At 41.3% G+C, this 19,675-nt stretch overlaps 1 protein-coding gene across 13 annotated transcripts in view; it reads left to right on the top strand.

The window, feature by feature from the left end:
• Positions 1 to 662: 662 nt before the first annotated feature.
• EBF1 (EBF transcription factor 1) overlaps positions 663 to 19,675 on the top strand; it is a 408,048-nt gene continuing 389,035 nt past the window's right edge. For 4 of the 13 annotated variants that reach the window (XM_030927380.1, XM_010372552.2, XM_030927378.1 and 1 more), the window contains exons 1-5: positions 663 to 1,244; positions 3,425 to 3,581; positions 4,153 to 4,216; positions 4,881 to 4,936; positions 15,939 to 16,012. In XM_030927380.1, coding sequence (XP_030783240.1) covers positions 1,111 to 1,244; positions 3,425 to 3,581; positions 4,153 to 4,216; positions 4,881 to 4,936; positions 15,939 to 16,012 — 485 coding nt within the window. In that variant the 5' untranslated portion in view covers positions 663 to 1,110. Of the gene's footprint in view, positions 1,245 to 2,465; positions 3,331 to 3,424; positions 3,582 to 4,152; positions 4,217 to 4,880; positions 4,937 to 15,938; positions 16,013 to 19,675 lie in introns of those variants that run through there. The other 9 variants (XM_030927389.1, XM_030927388.1, XM_030927387.1 and 6 more) reach the window with 6 other exon arrangements.

Genomic DNA, 19,675 nt, shown 5'->3' with positions numbered 1-19,675 from the left:
CCTCCCCAGCCCAGACGCCAGTGCTCAGCGCTCCCTCGCTCGCCACTTTGCAAGGAACTTTGGCCGGCTCCCCTGCGCCACCGGGAGAGGGATGTTAATGAGAGAGCGTGGCCTGGCGCCGCGAGCTAGCCGGCTCCCGGGTCGCGATTGGCTGCGGCGGGGCGGAAAGATGACGTTATGCAAATGAAGGGGCGGGGCCTCGAGGCGCGGGCCCCGCCTCCTCCCTTTGGGGTTAGTGTGCCTGTGTTTAGCTCTGGGGAGAGTCAAACTGGATTCCATAGGGAAAGCCTGCAAATCACTTCTATTTTAGCAAGGAGAAAACAGAATCTCCATCCAGCAGGGTCCACCCCTCTCTCTTTCTCCCTCTCCTCTCTCTCTATCTCTCTTTCCCTCCCCCCCTTTCCTCTCTCCCTCTCTCCCCTTCCCCCCACCCTCTCTGGTGTATCTGTCTACGGCAACCAGCGTCCTCCTCATCTACACGCAAAGGAAAGAAACATCTTTGGTTGGGAGAGAAGGAGGAAAAAAAAAGAGAGAGAGGAAAAAACTTGCCTGGTTGTGGAAAATGACACTTGAAGTAGCAAAGCCGGCAGCGCGAGTTGAGTCTATTGTTTCTTAAATTGCCATCAGGGTTTTTTTTTTTTTTTCTTTTTTTTTTTTTTCTTCCTGCTTCTTCAAGTGAAGGTACCTCTACAAAAGGAAACTCCAGCCCCTCCTGTCCTCCACCGGCCTGTGATCATTACAAAAAAAAAAAAAAAAAAAAAAGAAAAAAAAAAAAAAAAGCACCCAAACCAAAAATCAACCAACCAAACAACCCCCAACAGCCAAGCATACATCTCTAATTTTATTATTTTGGTCTTTTCGTTGGATTTTCCCTTTCTTCTTTTTTTCGGGTTATCGCTCAGTTTTGAGCAGAGGTTTACATTTTTTACAAATTTGCTTTCCAGCCCGCCTTGATCTTCTAAGTGCGAGTTCATCGTCCGAGAAAAAAAAAAATCTCTGGTTGGCGTTTTTGTTTCTTTTCTTTTTCTTTCTTTTCTTTTCTTTTTTTTTTTTTTTTTTTTTAATTTTTTTCAAGGGGGAGGAGATTTTCCACAAGAAAAGGTTGTTTTCATGTTTGGGATTCAGGAAAGCATCCAACGGAGTGGAAGCAGCATGAAGGAAGAGCCGCTGGGCAGCGGCATGAACGCGGTGCGGACGTGGATGCAGGGCGCCGGGGTGCTGGACGCCAACACGGCGGCGCAGAGGTGGGTACCGCGCGGGGACTGCGGCCGAGGTGAGCCGCGAGCGGGGGAGCCGGGAGGCAGCGGCGGCAGCGGCAGCTGCCGCCGCCGGGCCGGGACGTGGGGTGCGTCCGCCTCCGCCTGGGCTCCGCGCTCCCCAGCCGCTGTGCCTTCGTCGCCTGCGGCCGGAGGACCCGGAGCTGTCTGCGAGGAGCCCACGCTTTGCCAGCACTTTCCCCTGCCTCGTCTGTGACTGTTTTCATTTTGTTTTAACCCAGAAGAGGCGTCTCAACACAGCATGTTGGATATCTGTGTTTTATGTTTCTATGTGATTGCTCTTTCTTTTCCGGCTGGCTGTCTTTTCTTCTTTCCCTTCTTTCTTTCTTCCTTTCCCTGTTTCTTTTTTTCCTCTTTCTTTCTTTTTTCCTCTTTCTTTTTCTTTCTTTTCTTTTCTTTCTTTTTCTTTTCTTTTTTCTTTCCTTCTTTTCTTTTTCCTTTTTCTTTTCCTCTCCTCTTCCTGCCTTTCTCTTCTCTTTCTTCCCTCTTTCCTTTCTTCTCTCCTTTATTTTCTTCTCTTCTCTCCTTCCATTTCTTTCGTTCTTCCTTCTTTCCTCTCCCTCTTCCTGCCTTTTCTTTCTTCTCTTCTTTCTTTCATTTCCTTCTCTCATTTCTTTCCCCCACCTTCCTTTAATTTCTCCCTCACTCTCTTCCTCCCTTCCTCCCTCCCTCCCTTTTCTTTCTCTTCTTTCTTCAGCTTCCCTCCTTTCTCCTCTTTCTCCTTTCCTTACCTCTCTGTCCCTCCTGTTTTCTCGTCCCATTTCTCCCCTGAGTCTTCTCTTATTTCTGTTATCTGGTTCTCCTTCCCTCCCTCTCTGACTTTCAGTTTTTCTCAGTCTACCGGTAGAATAGCAACTCCCAACTTTAATTCTGACATCTCCTAAAAGTCTTCTCCACCCCCTGTCACCATAGCCTCTTCCAGCCCCTCTCTCACTCCCAGCTCCCTAGACACTAGACCGTGTGGCCTGAAGGCATTGCCCTTGGAGGTTGACCTGAGGGAACTTTCCTGGGCACACCCAAGGCCCTTTCCCAGGCTCCTGGTCCCAAGTGAAAAATGGCCTTTTCCCCACCCTTAAGCCACCAGCTGAGCTTGGGACAGTGGAGATCTGGTGGCCCCAGGCCTTATCGGACTCAGAGTGCGGAAGGGGAAGAAGGAAGATGACTAATTACATCATCTCCAGTTTCCCTGGGCTGGGGACAAGTGTCCCTAACACTGTTCCCATCCCTACTGAGTATTAGGATGAGGGTGGGTGGTAGTGAGAGTGAATTGGGTAACTGGGCTGGAAGTGAAACTGTGTGCGCGGGGCACTCGTGTGTGTTCGTGTATGTGTATGTGTATGTGTGTGCCTGTGCGCGCTTGTGTTGGGCAGGTCCCGCTGTCAGTGGCCGCCTGGCGCCCCAGGCGCTCCAGCCTCCCGTCGCCGGCCGGCGCACTGAGCCAGCAGCCCCGGCCTTTAGGATTTCTGGAATGAGTGTGAGGATTTCTGCGGTACAGCGAAACTTTGTTAGGACAGGTCTTTAAGAAAACAGCCCTCTTCCCTTTTTCACAGCGACCACCCGCGACAGTTCTGAGCCCCGCCCTCGGACCCTTCTCCACATGCTTTTTGGTGGTGGGGGGATGTGGCTTCCCAAGGCCAGGCACTCGCAGTTGGCCGGAGCGCGAGGGGTTCCTGGAGGGTGGCTGCTGCGGCGAGACGCCGAGCGTGTTTTCCATCCATTCCCACCTGCCCTGCTAGCTGAGACGTGAGATTCGAGGGGTGCCAGAATAGAACTGTGGGTTCTATTCCGCGAAGGTGTGTTCACTTCATCCACCGCCACTTTTCTTCCTCCCCACGCAGCGCGTGTCAGGTAGGAGTAAGTGCTTATAGCGTTTCATCTCGCGCGCAAAATCCAAACAAAACTTTCACACTTCTTCAGCGAGTTCTGAGGACGCACCCGTCCTTAGCGGAGAGGACCAGAACATGAGGGGACATGTGTGTCCCGTCGTCAGCTGGGTCTATGTCGCCTGAAGGGGCGTGAAGAGTGCCCACTGGATGTTTTGGGGGAAGAGGAGGTGGGTGTTTGAGGGTTCGAGTGTGTGTACAGGGTGACAAGGGGCGCGGGTCGGCGTTCGGTTTAGCCATCTAACTCTGCGTCTTTGGCCGCAGCGGGGTGGGTCTGGCCCGGGCTCACTTTGAGAAGCAGCCGCCTTCCAATCTGCGGAAATCCAACTTCTTCCACTTCGTCCTGGCCCTCTACGACAGACAGGGCCAGCCCGTGGAGATCGAGAGGACAGCGTTTGTGGGGTTCGTGGAGAAGGAAAAAGTAAGTGGGCGCAGCGCTGTCGCCCCTCGTCCCCTGTTCGGCTTGGGAGCAGGCCCAGGAGCCTTGGGCGGTGCGCCCTTCCTTGAGTGAAAAGCATCCATAACACACTTCTGTGTGGGGGTCCCCCAAGCCACTTCCCATCCCGGACGAACCCAGGGTCTTGGTCCACTGGCTCCTGCTCCAAAAAAGTTCTCACGGAGCCCCCAGAGCTAGAGAGAGACGAGCCTGGTTCTACAATCCACAGCCTTGGGCACCCGGGATGAACCCGCCCTCCGCTACCAGATCACGCACCGCCTGCCTCTGGTGGCCGGGGCACGAGCCCCTAGGCCCTGGGAAGAGAATCGCCTGTGTGCGCCCGACCGAATTTTATTTTGGGAGAGAGGGAGCAGTCAGGAACGGGGAGGGGGCGGAGAAGGGATCACAATTGGCCGCAATTTCTGCTGCTACCGTGGCTGGCTGACTGGCCAGCGGGGGTCCCGGCTGGGGGAAAGTTGCCTCGAAAGTTGGTCCACTCGCTCACGCAGACCTCTCTCCTGCATCTCTTGTGTCTTTGCGTCCTGATGCAACCCAGGAAGCCAACAGCGAAAAGACCAATAACGGAATTCACTACCGGCTTCAGCTTCTCTACAGCAATGGTGAGGCCCGGGGCGGGTCTGTGCCCTCACCCTGGGGCTTCGGGTCTGGGCAGGGGGCACAGGGAGCTCCAGGTGGACGAAATCCTCCAGCGAAGGTCAGTCACCCGCCTTATTCGAGGTGAACCAGCCTCTCCTAAATTTCGCCTTGGAGGTTTCACCTGAGGAGGCTCCGAGTGGCCCAAGAGCCTTATCGGTCTCGCTTTTACCTGGGGCCAGGTGTAGTGCCTCATCCCTCCCTGAGCCACTTTCATTCTTCCTCCCCTATCCTGAGGCCTGTTCCTTTGGCTTGGCCCAGGCTCCAGGCCCAAGGCCCCTTGAGTTTAGGGGCTAGGAAGGGTCATGGCCTTGAAGGCTGCAGGCGAGAGCAGAGGGACTCTTGTGAGAATAGACAAGTCGGGGTACCCCCATCCCAGTCCCAGCTGCAGACCTTGGGGTCTGGCTTCCGGGAGCGCTAAGGCTAGGTCAGCAGCACCTCTCTGGACACTCGGGAAGGGAGATCCTGGCTGTATTTTCCAGGACAGTGGAAGTTCCAATCAGCCTTAGAGCCCCTTTTGTGATATGTGTTTGGGGGTTTTGTTGTTATTTTTTGTTGTTTACTTATTGTCCACCCACCCTCCATTGCCTCTCACTTAATTCTGCTCCCTTCCCCCATTTCCAACCCTAGGGATAAGGACGGAGCAGGATTTCTACGTGCGCCTCATTGACTCCATGACGAAACAAGTAAGTTTCTTGATTTTGGGCCACGGGGGTCTCTAGGTCACAAAATTCAGGACAGTCAAGATGCTAGTTGCTCCACCGCAGGAGGGCTGGGACTCTAACTCTAAAAGCCAGCGGGGGCGGCTCAGACCACACTCGCACCGCCTTCCAGTGTCCATTCATGCACTTCCACCGCCGCGTGGGGATGAGGGCTCGACGGCGCCGTCCATCCAAGGGAACTCGGGCCTTGTGAATTAAGACTGCAGGGTGCTGAGTGGCGAGAATAAGGGCTGAACTTCCTCTGACCCGGCCAGGGAGCCCCAAAGGGTGCAAAAGGTGCCCAGGGACCCTGGTGCGGAGTGGGCTGAACCTCTGAAACCGAAGCTAGCCAGGCCTCCCCGGGAGGCAGAGGGGCGAGGGGCTGCGGGGGCGGAGGAGGGGTGGCAGAGGCGGCTTCCCCAGGAATGGTGAGATGGGCTGAGAGCGCAGATGACCATTCTGCAGATTTGTTTTCAAAGGGAATGATGGTGAAGGTAGTGTTGAAAGAGGGAGCGACAATTGTTAGAGGATATTTTGCAAAAACCCTCCTGCTTTTGCCTCCAAGTTTGGCAGGAAGCCAGGCAGCATGAGTGAGCTTGTGGTCTTAAAGGTACATAGACGGCATTTTCTTAAGCTTCAACACGCGGGTGTCAAGCAGTATACATTAAGGTTGAGTTATGGTTTAAAAGATACAATTATGAGCCGAGTCAGAAAAGAGGCCTGACGTTTTAATGAGGCACAGGAGCTTTTTCCCCTTCTTCTTAATTTTAAGAAAAAGTTTAGTTTCAGAATTAAGTAGTTGGTTAGGTAGTTGGAGGAGTTAGTAGCAGAAAAAAGAAGACAGTTTTATTGGGTGGGGGAAAGAAATCAGAACAAAGAAAAAGTTATCCATTGTGTACTAACCAGCAATTTAGCAAGAGGATTAAAATTTATTTACTCGATTGTGATTTTAGAATGTTTCCTTTAAAATAAGAGAAATGGTCTTCTTTCATAGATATTGGCTAAGAAAGTTTCAAATTAGGGTATATATGCATATTTAAAAATTGTTTTTAGATACACCACGCTGAAATATGTGGTAGAAATGCCACATTAATAAGCTGTTGGGCATTTAAAAAATCTAATATTCAAGAACCAATTTAATAGCTATTTTTGATGATCACGTTCATATTTCAGTGACACAAGCAGAAAACAAGAGTGTGAAATCTGTTTTTTAAAATAAAAATAAATATTGATTGAAATCTGTTTCATGCTATTTGCCTAAAATATTTGGCTTTCTTAAAAATCTGTTTATTTCTCAGTTGATTGCTCAGAGTAAATCACCATTTAAACTTTTGGTCTTGGTTTTTATTTTCTTTAATGGATTTAATCATTACATAGGATAATTCCCTTTCATTTAGACACTGCATTTTTTTTTTTTTTTTTTTTTTTTTTTTTTTTTTTTTTTACTTTCCAAGGCAGAAACACAAAAGCCTGATTTTTAATAACTTTTTTTCTTTTGCGATGTCAAAATAAAAATGTCTTAAGTGGAGTTTTGTTTTCAAAAATTGCCTTTGATACCCTGGATATCTTTTCCTGCCATTCTCATTACAGGAAAAAAAAAAAAAAAAAAAAAGTTAGGAGGGAGAGGGGGAAAGTAGGAACTCTAAGGCATATTCTCTATATATTTATTAGGATTTACTTTGTAAAAGATAAAAGGCACACCTACACAAATCAGTGCATAAGACCTGTCTGCTTGTGCAACATTGACCAATGAAATACTAAATTATACATAGCACTATGAAATGAACAATTGTAAGAAGCACAGAATTAAGACATGTTTGAAGTGACTAATTGCTCTCTGATGTAAACCTCCTCAAAATTTTAAGTCTCTCTATCAAAAAGTGCCACTACTAACTGATTTTCCCATTATAGGATGAACTGACTTTATACTCATATAAAAATGGGGGGAGAATCATCTTTTGATTTTTTTTAAAGCAATACATCAAATATCATTTTACTAACAAGGTCATAGAGCTTAAGAAGAACTGCAGCTTAAGGCATTCTTTGACCACTTGGTGTCATAAATTCTATCAGGAAAGAGGGAGGAAGAGAGAAAGAGAGAGAGAGAGAGGAATAAGAACAAGATTAGTTTTATTTTTGATAATAGCACTTATGAGAAAGTCATTTGCCATAATATGACATCTCAGTAAAAGTCAAAATTATAAATGCATGCAATGATATATTTTGGTGGGGAGTGGCCTGAGAAAAGGTTTAATAATGAAGTCTAAAAAATATCAGGAAAAGGAATATCTCAAAGCATACCTGTGTGCTATCATAATAATTGTTTAACCACCTCTCTGTAGCTTTCACTTTGAAAGGCAGTTTCTACTCATTATCCAATTGCTTGTTCTTTGATTATGTGCTGCAAGAGTTTTGGAAGTAGGTTAGCTTCTTGTCTACAGGGTTAATACAATGGCCTCCAAAAAGCAGATAGATCAGCGTGAAGAAGCTTAACTTTCCCTAGGTGTGACATAAAAATAATTTATATTTAGCCTTAATGAGTAAAACAGTGAATCTTCATTTGGCTTGAAATTATTCTATCATAATTAAATACCAAGTCTGATTTAAAATTTCTTGAATCTTTGATTTTAGTTTAATATACAGTGGCTCCTTAAATCAGATGTAAGTCTTGATATAAACTGATTGATTAAATGATCACATTTTTTTCCTGTGAAATTCTTCCTCATAGACTATGGATTTTGATAATTATTTAGAGTACAGAATGAAACATTTCTGGTGTGATAAGTTCTGATAATATCCATTGTGGAAGGAATACCTAGCCACTGTTCAAGTGTCTTTTCTTAGCTGCCTGTTTATTATAACATTTTTCCTATCAGAGATGCAGCTTTATGTGAATGATTTCATATCCTTGACTAGAAAGTGGGGTTAAAACGCAAAAGGAATTTTGGGCAAGCAAAAATTAAAACTATTTGTGCATTCTACATTTCCATAGACTGTTCTTGATCTTGGGCGGAATTAGCAGCATTGAGATAAAAAAGAAATGTACTCAATCAACCAAGATGTATTGGTATGACACAGTATTTCACACCTTTTCAAAGTGTCTCATTAGACTATTTTGGGTAATGACTCTTAATTTTTGGACTCTACCAGGAAAGATGAAGCTTCATTAGAAATAAATATGTAAGAATCTGAGATCCCTTATCCCTATGCCTTCATTGTAAAGCACACAGGATATAATATTTTAAAAATTCACCCACCAACTAGAAAATAAGAGGCTTGCTTTTGGGAAGGGTTGTTCAAAACCAAGTTTAGCTGGACTAAAAATAGTTTGTTTTCATGTCATTACTGTTTTTGGTATTCCATTAGTGAGCATGCAGAATGCGCTGTAAGACCCAGAAGTTTAGGGCTATTGCATCCAGAAACAATATCTACTGCAGAAGCTCAAATGAATCCAGTGGGGGAGGTCTGAGGTTTAGTGGGCATCCTGTCAGATTTTCATGTAGTATTTGAAATACGATTATATTCTGTGATTGCTATAGTGAGTTATTTATCTTTAAATAGTTTTTTTTTTTGAGTTTAGCTTGTCTCCCCTCTTACCATCTTGCTTTAAAAGAGTGATATTTTGTAATTCAAAGAAGATACCAAATTGTATTAAGTTATCAAAACAAAACACTGTCTTCCCCTAAACAAAAGCTTGTTTGAGAAGCAGAAGATCGTAGTCACATAATCCTTGTATGTATGGATTTGAAAGTAGGTGATGTAGTGAGGAGACTGTGAAAAGGGTCCCAGGACAGTGGGGGGTCCAAGGTACAATCATCAGAAATGCTATCAGGTTTCTCTTCCCAGCTAGACTTTATATATTTGTTTTGATCTTCCCAGTACTTTAAGTTATTGATGCAAGTGTATTTTTTTTCCTATTGATTGTTTCATTATATCCTGCCATGGCTACATAGATTTGATTAACAATCCTTTCAGTTCATGGTTCTTCATTGGTAGATAAACACATTTTCAGTATATCAATAAGTTCCCAAGGAATTCACTAGGTCAGCAGAGAGGTTCTTCCATATATTTGGGGAAATAAACAAACAAAAAAGGACACAGCAAGTTTATAGTCAGAGGCCATATTTCAGCAGCTTTCTCTCTCCTTTGGTAACGTGTCAAAAATGCAGGTGATTTAAATTTCCTTGCACATAGAGGAATGAAGAAGTTTGGAATTTTTATGCATGATCAGGACCTGTGTTTGGGAAAATGTAAACTCATCACAGTGGAAAATGTGTTGTTTGGAGTCTGGGGGTGAAAACAAAGCTGATGGTTTTGGAGAGATTGCCGGAGCCAGATGGCCTAGTACTTCCCCAGTCTGGCGGGCCAACTGCTCCCTCCTGGATAATATACAGCCATTTGTTCGGGGATATTTACGCTAGAGCTGTTTCCATGTGAATGTTTGAACAGCATTAAAAATGAACATATTAGTAGAGATGCATTTATTGAACTCGTATGACTGTACAGATAGTCTGTTCTCTCTGTCTTATATTGCTGAGAGCAATGAAGGAGTGTTTGGACATTGGTGAATTGTCTACATAGTTGTTGAGCAAGAATGATCTGGTCTTAGTGGACAATTAAAACACATCAATGTTTGGAATCAGGCTAATGGAAATGATGTTAGCACCTACCTTGAAGCTCTGTTGTGAGAATTAAATAACTTCATACATGTTAACGACTTAGAACAGCAACTAGTACAAATTAAGTGCTTAATAAATTAGATGCCTTTATTATTATTATTATCGTTATTGCCCCATTGGGTTGACAAAGCCAATTGTATTTACTAATATAGGTGTAAATGTAGTTTCCATAGGAGTGAAATATCTTTTATTTGTGCTAGAAAAAGAAATACAATATGGGATTGTTAGAGTGATTTAGTTTTTTATGGTGTTTGAATAATATAAGGGGTTTTAGCTCTTTGAGATATAAAAGATGCATTCTAAAGCTAACTGCTTTTGGTACACGTTCTCTTTTTATTCAGGGCTGTGATGTAACTGAACAGCATACTGAATATGATATCATTCCTTCGCAACTTTCCTAATTCACTTCTGAAAACGGGCCTGCTTAGCTGTTGAGCTGAAATTACATCTTTGTAATTTGTTCACCAGTAGCCAAGCTGCTAATTGAAGCAAAATTATTTTTTTATTTTATTCCACTACTAATGGTGGATTGCTGTTTGACACGTTGTTTATGAAATGTCAGATTTGTGGTGCTTCCTTTGGCATGGTTTAATTTTTAACTGGTGTGCCTTCACCTACTGGAAATTTCTAGGACCAGATTAGCTAGCACCCTTTTTCTAAATTTTTTATTTTTATTTTTTAATGACAAGCAGTAGAACTTGGTGGTTGAATGTAATGATTATTATTACAGTGTGTTGATATTGTAGGTTGCATATCATTTTTTGATTAGCTCAATTCTTGGTAATTTGCTGCCAAAGGCTTGTTGACAGTTTGCATTCAGAAGACATTTCACTTGTGGTTAAAGCAGTTACTTTGTATATTCATGAACTTACTCTCTTAGGTGATAAAGTAGGTTTGTCCTTTTATTTTGTAAGGAGAAAAAGGAGTAACATATTTTCAGGGTATCATTTTGATTTAAATACAAAATTAGAAGTCTTTGTTAGTTACTGATAACCTTTCTTTCCCCTCCCTCCAACCCTTTCTACCTTCCTTCCTCTCTTTTTCTTAATTTCTTTTCCTTTCTTTCCTTCCTTCCTTTTTCCTTTCTTTCCTTCCTTCCTTTTTCCTTTCTTTCCTTCTTTCCTCTTTTCTTTTTTTCTTTTTCCTCTTCTTCTTCAACTAATGATGATAAGTTTCCTTTCATTTGGTTATAAATCAAGAAAGGCTCCTAATGAAAATATTTTATTTCTAAAAATCCTTTGGATTTTGCTGAACCAACGTCAAAAGTATTCTCTTCACTGCCTTTATTTTGGCATGGAACACAAAGAGTTAAAACTATTAGAAAAGTAAACACAGAAAAACCATGTTCAATTCTCTGTATTTTCTTTGGCATCCTATTGAAGTGTGATCCCGATGTACATTCACGGTGTATTTTTTCGTTTTACTCTGTGGTCTTTACCCATAGTAAGTTTCAATTAACTTTTAAGACCTAGAGGTATTTAAGAAAAGCTAAAATGAACGATGCTTCACAGTATGCCTTCCAAAACAGTGGCAACTGAGGCAGGTTTTGTATATTGATTGATTGGTTGGTTTTCAAAGATGTTACAGGTTACTTTATAATTGAGCGTTTGGAATTGATGATATTTTATTCATAACAGTAAAATTTCCAGAGCTGTTTTTGCATAAGAATGTGAAAGTTTAACAGTTTCTATGTTTTCTTCTTCTTTTAGTTAATTATTTTAAATATCCTGTAAAAGCCCCTTAATCCGAAGTGAAGAGAGTATTAAAAAATAATATGAGATATTTTATTTCTACTTATTAGAGTATGGCAGTAGAAAAGGAAGGCTAGTATATCACAAAAATAAATCTGTTCCAAATATATCCACTTTTGACAGCTGGTTGGTCAATTTCACCAGGTTTTTAAAGTTGAGATGAGGTTAATGTTGTTTACTATTTAACTCTCCTTCTTATGCAAGCATTCCTGTCACCTTAAGAGATTTATTTGCCATTGGCAGGATTAATTTAAACATTGTTTTCTACTTGATATTGCATTTTTGTTTCTTAGGTTGCAAACCTCAAGTTGATTCACTATCAACTGATTTACTTAAATAATGTATTTTATATGATTTTTCTCCCCCTCCCACCCATCTATTAGCAGGTATCCCATCTTCACTTCTGATAAACACATTGATTTATTTAAACCAGTGTTGTCTTTGTCCCTCTCACAACAGACAACCTTCCTCACAGTGAGCAGACTCATGATTTACTATGGAGGATGAAAATAAGGCTTCTTCTTGGTGTTCCATTGTCTGGGCCCTAAACCAGCTGTCTATTAAAATAGTTTCACTTAAAACAGCCAATGCTGTTTATATGCTTCTGTGATCTTCCAGCTGATCCAACCCCAACCAGCTTTACTCATACACCACAGAGGCACATATTTAAATTAGGAAGAAACATAGAAACTTCTCCCAAAGTTGGTGTTAGCAGGATCCCTGTCCTTTGGGGCTTAAAGTCTAGGTTTGCTGAACTGTGGACCAGCGTTGATGTGTATGCTAAATGTGGATGGTAAAATTGATGCAGGGCTATTAGTTGGGTGTGTAAGCTGCAGGGAGAACTTCATGGCATTTTGAAAATTCTTATTGTTGCCACTCTGCATCAGAGACATTCATCAAAATGAATTTATTATATATTCCTATACTGGATCCAATCAGGATGTGGATTTCTGTGCCCATACCTTCTGTATGGTATGTGTACATGTGTGTACGTGTGTTTAACAATACTTTTCAGTAACAAAAACTGCTTTGGTGAGGTTAGAGGTGGATCTGTCTTTGACTGAATTCCGCTCTAGAGCTAACCTCATTACACTGAGTTTCTAGTTTACTTTAGTTACAGGATTTTAGTCCTACTCCATGGTGGAGTTTCACTTGCTTTTATTTCAGAAGTCACAGAAGCAGCACTGCTTTCTCTGCCTTTATGTGCTGAAAAATATTGTTCTATAGAGGCCCCAAGGAGAGGGAGAGAAGAAACTTCACGCTTTCGCTCCTCCCTAGAGTTCCTAACTATTTCTGAGCAAATCCAGACTGACGGTTTCATTTTTCTGTGCTTGATTTGGAGAAAGATTCTGTTTTGACTCTGCTGCTGGAAGCGTAGTGGCAGTGTGGTATTTGGTGAAGAGATGTATCATGGAGGCACAGGACCTTAAACAAGTGATATTCAGTCACCAAAGAAGTGACACAGGATTTCTGGTAGTCTGTGTCATCTGCTGTTTGGGGAAGCCATTAGTGTATTAGCATTGCATCCATTGCATATCATCATGGGCCCACTAATTTCAATGGACCAGCAGTCTCTTTTTTTTTTTTTTTTTGAGGCGGAGTCTCGCTCTGTCGCCCGGGCTGGAGTGCAGTGGCCAGATCTCAGCTCACTGCAAGCTCCGCCTCCCGGATTTACGCCATTCTCCTGCCTCAGCCTCCCGAGTAGCTGGGACTACAGGCGCCCGCCACCTCGCCCGGCTAGTTTTTATATATTTTTTTTCAGTAGAGACGAGGTTTCACCGGGTCAGCCAGGATGGTCTCGATCTCCTGACCTCGTGATCCGCCCGTCTCGGCCTCCCAAAGTGCTGGGATTACAGGCTTGAGCCACCGCGCCCGGCCAAGGACCAGCAGTCTTAGTAAAACTAATATTTGTATCATCTAGAAAGAATTGAAATGAGAAGATCTGATGTAACTGATAATTCCCCCTGCCTCCAAAAACCAAGCTTTTGTTTATATGTATATATGTATATATATGTGTATATATATATAGTATACAAAATATATATATGGTATATATATAGTAGGGAAAGCCCCATCAATGTCTGTGAATTTATTTACCAGGTTACTTCTTTTAGCTTAGCGTGACAAATATATTATTTTTTAAAGAGTGGTAGAACCAAAACATGACAAATCTTAAAGCTGAAACAGAGATTATCACAAGTATTTAGAGAACACACAAACCATGTAGTGCTAATAGGATTTAGAAGAAATGCTTCATTAGAGTTTTTTTAGCATCATGTATGAGATCTAATGAGTAATTTACTATGTTTTTTAAACATGTTTTCAACAGTGATTGCAGGAAATAAAGGAGGCAGATATAATTTTTGGTTTTCAAAACATTTTTAGTTAATGCATTTTCTTGAGTAATGCAAATGCTTAGGATTTTGACAAGGTCTTTTAAGAATACAGGAAAGAATCATCAATGCATGCTGAAACTAGCGGATGAAAATTTGACACATAATAAGATATTAACACAATCTAGATTACCTCCGCAGAAGATAGTTATGAATCGCATAGGGTAGAGTAATAACTTTACCCTGGGGAAACCTGGCTGATGATCTCTGGTGGATAGCAAGCACCACCTTAACCAAATGGTCAGAATTTATGTTGCCAATAGTGGAACTAGTCAACAACATGATTTGATACACTGAGAAGAACTCAAAATCACCTCTGTGGTATCCCTGCCCTGAAGTACATAACTTTAATCCAAGCCTGAGGAAACACAGGCAAACCCAAATTGAGGGATGCTCTACAAAATAACTAGTTTGTATTCTTCAAAAATATCAATGTCATGAAATATAAAGACTCAGAAATGTTCCATATTAAAGGAGACGTGACAACCAAATACAGCACTGGATTTTCTTTTGCTGTAAAGGACATTATTGGGTAACTGATGAATATCAGTAGGGTCTGTAGATTCGATTATTATATCAATGTTAATTTTCTGATTTAGATAACTATACTGTGGTTATGTAAGAGAATTCCTTGTTTTCAGGACATACAGGCTGAAGTATTTAGGGCATGTCTGCAATTTACTTAATAAATGATTCAAAAAAAATAAAGAGAAAAGAATAAAGCAAATGTAATAAAATATAAACATTTTGGTAATCTGGTAAAATCTGGATGAAGAGTATCTTGGAATTCTTTACATATTCTTGAAAGTTTTTTTGTAAGTCTACAAGTATGTCAAAGTAAAACCATTTGTAAAATATAAGGTATAATAGGTTAGCCATAAAAAGTGGTTTTGATGGGCCAATGGTGGAGAAGTATTTTCTCCTCATGCAAGTACCTTTTCTCATTTTTTATTTTATTGCAATGTTTATTTTGTAAGGGGATCAGATACCATAACCACAGTATTCTCTGAGGATCTGTACACACTGGGTCTTAAGTTATACTCATGATTTACAGGTTCTGAAAGTCCCAGGTTCAAAAACAAAGCACATTAGAGCCAACTACAAGTTAGTCTTGTAGCATCTCTATGTACTATATAAAGATAGTCTCTGGCTAATTTAAGTAGTTTCGCCATCAAGAAATTGAGGGTTATAGGAATGTGTGAAAGTAATTTTATTAACAAATTGAAACCGTGTGATATTAGTATTATGCAGTGATACAGTGTTAAATTAGCTAAATGTAGCCCAGTGCAGAGCCCTGCTCTGCTAATAGCTGAGTGTATTGCTTTGGCCCAGATATTAACATGTAGATCCATGAAGGCTGAGGTCCCAGGGAACCTTCTTGGTGTCCTTGAGTAAAATGTTTGTTTTACAAACACATTTACAAAAAAATAGAAAAAACTATTTGGGCTGGTGAAGGGTTTTGGGACTCCAGATTTTGAGAGTCAGATGTAACTCTTCTTAGTTTAGGGAGATAACTCTGTGGCTTAAACCCCCACACACAGCATATGACAGTGAGTATTCCTGTTTGGGTGGGTGTACACCCTGTGAGAGCACATGTTCTCAGCCTGTTGACAGGAAGAGGGATTTTTCCTGATTGATGAATCATTGCAAACATGACACAGTTAGTGAATGGACTCCTTAGTTCACCTACACTTGTTTTCTACTGCTCACCCCTAGAAGACTAAATGTTGAGCCTGGAAGTAGTAAAGTGAGGAGGCAAATACATATCATTTAAAAATCAAATCCAAATGCTTTTCTGTATTTTCGGTAAATAGCATCTTAGCCTGCTAAGCCTTCTGGGTTTTCCCTCGCTATGGATGAGATTTATTTGTATTCTGTATTGAAAGGAGAATTGTGGCTGTCTTGCCCATCTCACACTCTGATCCAAAGATGTGCATCATGGCAAGCTGGTTGACGGGGCAGAGAGGAACATACCTTGTTCCATGCCTTTCGGGTTAATCCCGAATGACATACCTTCAAACAATCAGCTCAGTGATGTCTTTGGCTCCTCAAAGCTAATTTGACCTTCAGTAGTGGTGAAGTGGTTAAGAACTCAATTGTGATCTTTCTTTTTTTTCCTGCTACTTGTTTCCATTCTTAGCTAAAATTGTGCTTTTGCTTTTAGGCCATAGTGTATGAAGGCCAAGACAAGAACCCAGAAATGTGTCGAGTCTTGCTCACACATGAGATCATGTGCAGGTAAGAAATATCTTGGTCTCTCCCATTAATTAGCAAAGAGAAGATGGATTTGCATTTCAAATCTTGGTGAACTTTGGTCTTTTTTTGTGGGGGGGAGGTACACATTTATCTTGCTTCTACAGACAATCTAAAAAGAACTGTTAGATGTGAGTATTCGGTAGTAAAGTGTCAGGCATCACAGTAGTTCTCAATTATTTATTAGATTTCATCCTGAAAGACATACATTTCCATTTTGATATCACACTGTTAATGGGCACAAAGCACTGCCATCCCCTTCTCCCTTAAAATCAAATAAAACAATATAACCCTTTTAGTGTTAATATATGCGCTCAACTGCATTGCTACTAAAATGAGTAAGAGTTCTATTGATGTCAGCAGAGTCTTCTGTTTGGGTAAGACTTGAAAGTTATAGTTCCCCTTTCTAATTCTCCCACTTGAAAATATGACTGCCCACACTTAGGCATCATTTCTTCTTAAATTGAATGTGGGTTTTTGTTTTTTCTTTTCCCTTGCATCTGACCTCTTAGTTACTCTGTATATAACTCTGAAAATGTAGCTAATACTTCTCAGAGGTAGTGAGCTTTCAGAGGGATGGCAAAGATGAGTCCCTAAAAGGTATAAAATTCATGTGACCCATAGATGAGTGTCTTTATTTTTGCCTGTAATCAGACTGAAGCTACATTTGAAAACAGGCAACTAGACCAAATTAACTTCCATGGCCTCAGCCAGGCTTTCCACATGTGAGGAAAAGGCCAGGGAACAGCCCTTTAACTTGCGTTCTTATTCTGCATAAAATGACACCAGCACTTTGCTCCTAATATATTCTGAATAATTGGATAAAGCCTGAAGATGCCACTGTGCATCAGAGAAAGGCTACTAATTGCTTTGTTAACCATGCAGGCTCTTCCTGGCACAATGCTGGCCTGGCTGCTGACTATTACTGACCAATCCGTTTAGGGCTTCAGCTGCTGCCTCAGCATGGGTGGGCTTTATTTGCTGCTCATGGACTTGTGGGGGAAAGCAACCTTAATACTCTACAGGTGGAAAGAAAAAGGGTTTAATGTGCTTTCTGAGTGAAATCTCAAATACCAACTTCTTCTATGTCTACAATTGTGTATGGCTATACAATTTTCATTTTTTCCCTTTTAAAAATATTTCTAACATTTGATTCTAAAATATATGGGAGTTTCATGCTTTCATTTCAGTGATTTGTAAGACTTATTAATTATTATGAAAACAGGTTATTTGTCTCTAATTTTAAAACAGTAGCAGAACCCCCAAAATATGGCAATAGATTTCTTTATATTACTAGGCAAAAATTAATGTTTTATTGTACATAGCAATTCTACAATAAAGCTGAGTTGCACCTTTCAGAATTGTGAGTAAAATTCATTTTGGAAAACATTAAAACATGACCTCTTTCTTCTTACTATCTTTTTTACCATATTTCTGTTTTGGCTTCTTACAATTAGCATGTCATTAGAATGAATTTTCCATGTTGTACTACATGTGATTCTAGCAAAATAGGAAACAGACAGGAAGATGGATCTCAACCAATGGGCCAAATAACATCTATATATCATAGATTTGCATCTCATATCTGCACATGTTTAGACTATGCTAGAAATCATTCTATTCTTGAAACACTTAAAGATATATTATGCCTTTCACACATAGGCCTACCCTCTATTAATGCAGTTTATATTTTTCTTGTTTTTAAAATTCATTGGTCCAAAGTACTTTATTATGCTGGTTGGTGTGCTTTACTGCTGATGTTCTTTCTATTTTTCAGAAACATAAAAATAGCAAAAATAAAATCCTCAAGCCACTGAAGGCAAATGATGATGTTTGTACCGCGTGGCTAAGAGGGAAAAGCCGTATTCAAAATGTCATCCTGCTAATGTTACAGATTACGGGTTTTCCTGGCTGCCTATAGATGTATAAGGGGTACTGTTTGTTTACCAGGCCGCCATGACCCTATTATACAAACCTGTCATCTATTGTGTGGCTAACAGTCTTTTAAATTGCAAATCTGATGCTCTTTAGGGGGCTTTAGGAAAAAAATTCTCACTTTCCACACTATCCTATTTCTCTTGATTTCTTGCCTGTTGTAAGTGGAAGTTGGGATGTGCTGAATTTGCACCAGGGGTGCAAATGCAGGCTCAATTATAAGCATAAAATTAGAGTCTGTTCCCCATTAATCAGGCTGGCTAATTGCTATGCACCACCATTAGCCATATGGTGTGAAAGACAGCTTGCTCTCCCCAAGATGAAATTTCTTCATTGCAGACATGAAATAGTGAGGGCCCTGGATTTTAAAATAGCTTGTTTTAGATATTTAATTTCTAAACAACTTTCCGCAGTGCTTTCTATCAAAGCTAACAGCACAATAAAACTTTGCGTTGATGTCGTGAAAGCTGTATATTTATAGTATGTCGGCTATGGTGAAGGAGACACAGAGAATTTAGATTGACAAGACAAGGCTTGGTATGATTCTGTTTTGTTGCAGGCAAAGGGAAAAAAAAAAGAAAAAAAAAGAGAAACACCAGAGAATTGTGTCTCAGGTGATTGCAAATTTTAAAAATCCATTGTGTTCTGTCTAAAAGGTGACCCCACTGCCTGGGCTGGCTAAGGGACTTGCCACCATTGGATTATATTATAAATGTTATTACCACTCAGAGACAAAACCTCTTTGACTTGACATGGAGCTCTTTCTGTGAAATTCTGAGAGAGTCTCTGCCTTTTTGGTAAATTGGAATCTATCATATCAATCATCATTACATTTTGCTATACCTGGTGGCTACGCTCTTAAAATAATACGGCCCAACATATGATTTTCTAAAGCACGATTCTAGAAGGGATTTTCATCCTGACATCCTGTGTTTAAATGTAGATGGAAAATAGGAACTATGCTTGGTCAGTGATCCTAGTTCCCAGAGCTCTGTTTGAGGAAGACCTGTTTCCCTCATCAGTGTATGGTTTCTTACAGGACCATGAGTTCTCAGGGCTCCCTTGAGTTTCCTTTTCTTCTTTTCTCTTTTACTGACTTATTCTGATTCCATCCTTCAGATTCCCACTTAAGTATGGCTTCTTCAGGGAAGCATCCCTGGCTCTCAGCCTGAGTCAAGTCCCATTGTTATGTTGTCCTGTAAACAGTGGTCCCCTTTTATCCATGAAGGATGTGTCGTGTGACCCACAGTGGATGCCTGAAACTGCAGATAGTATCGCACCTTACATACGCTATGTTTTTCCCATACATGCATGCCTATGATCATGTTTAATTTATAAATTAGACATAATATGAGATGAACAACAATTAGTAATAAAATAGAACAATTATAACAACAAACTGTATGAAAAGGTATGTGGATGTTGTTGCTCTCTCCAAATATTGTACAGAAGCCCAGCCCTTTGGGAGGCCAAGATGGGAGGATTATTTGAGCCCAGGAGTTCAAGACTGGCCTGGGCAACATAGTGAGACCCCCCCATCTCTATAAAAACTAAAAGAAAAATTAGCCAGTTGTGGTGTGTGCCTGTATTCCCACCTACTCAGGGGGCTGAGGTGGGAGGATAATCCAGGCTGCAGTGAGCCATGATTGCACCACTGCACTCCAGCTTGGGTGACAGAACAAGACCCCATCTAGACACAAACAAAAAGAAAAA

The sequence above is a fragment of the Rhinopithecus roxellana genome, chromosome 3 (genome assembly GCF_007565055.1).
Source record: "Rhinopithecus roxellana isolate Shanxi Qingling chromosome 3, ASM756505v1, whole genome shotgun sequence".
In the NCBI taxonomy this organism is placed as follows: domain Eukaryota; kingdom Metazoa; phylum Chordata; class Mammalia; order Primates; family Cercopithecidae; genus Rhinopithecus; species Rhinopithecus roxellana.
The sequence above is the reverse complement of the archived record's forward strand: the minus strand, read 5'-3'. Positions and strand labels throughout refer to the sequence as shown.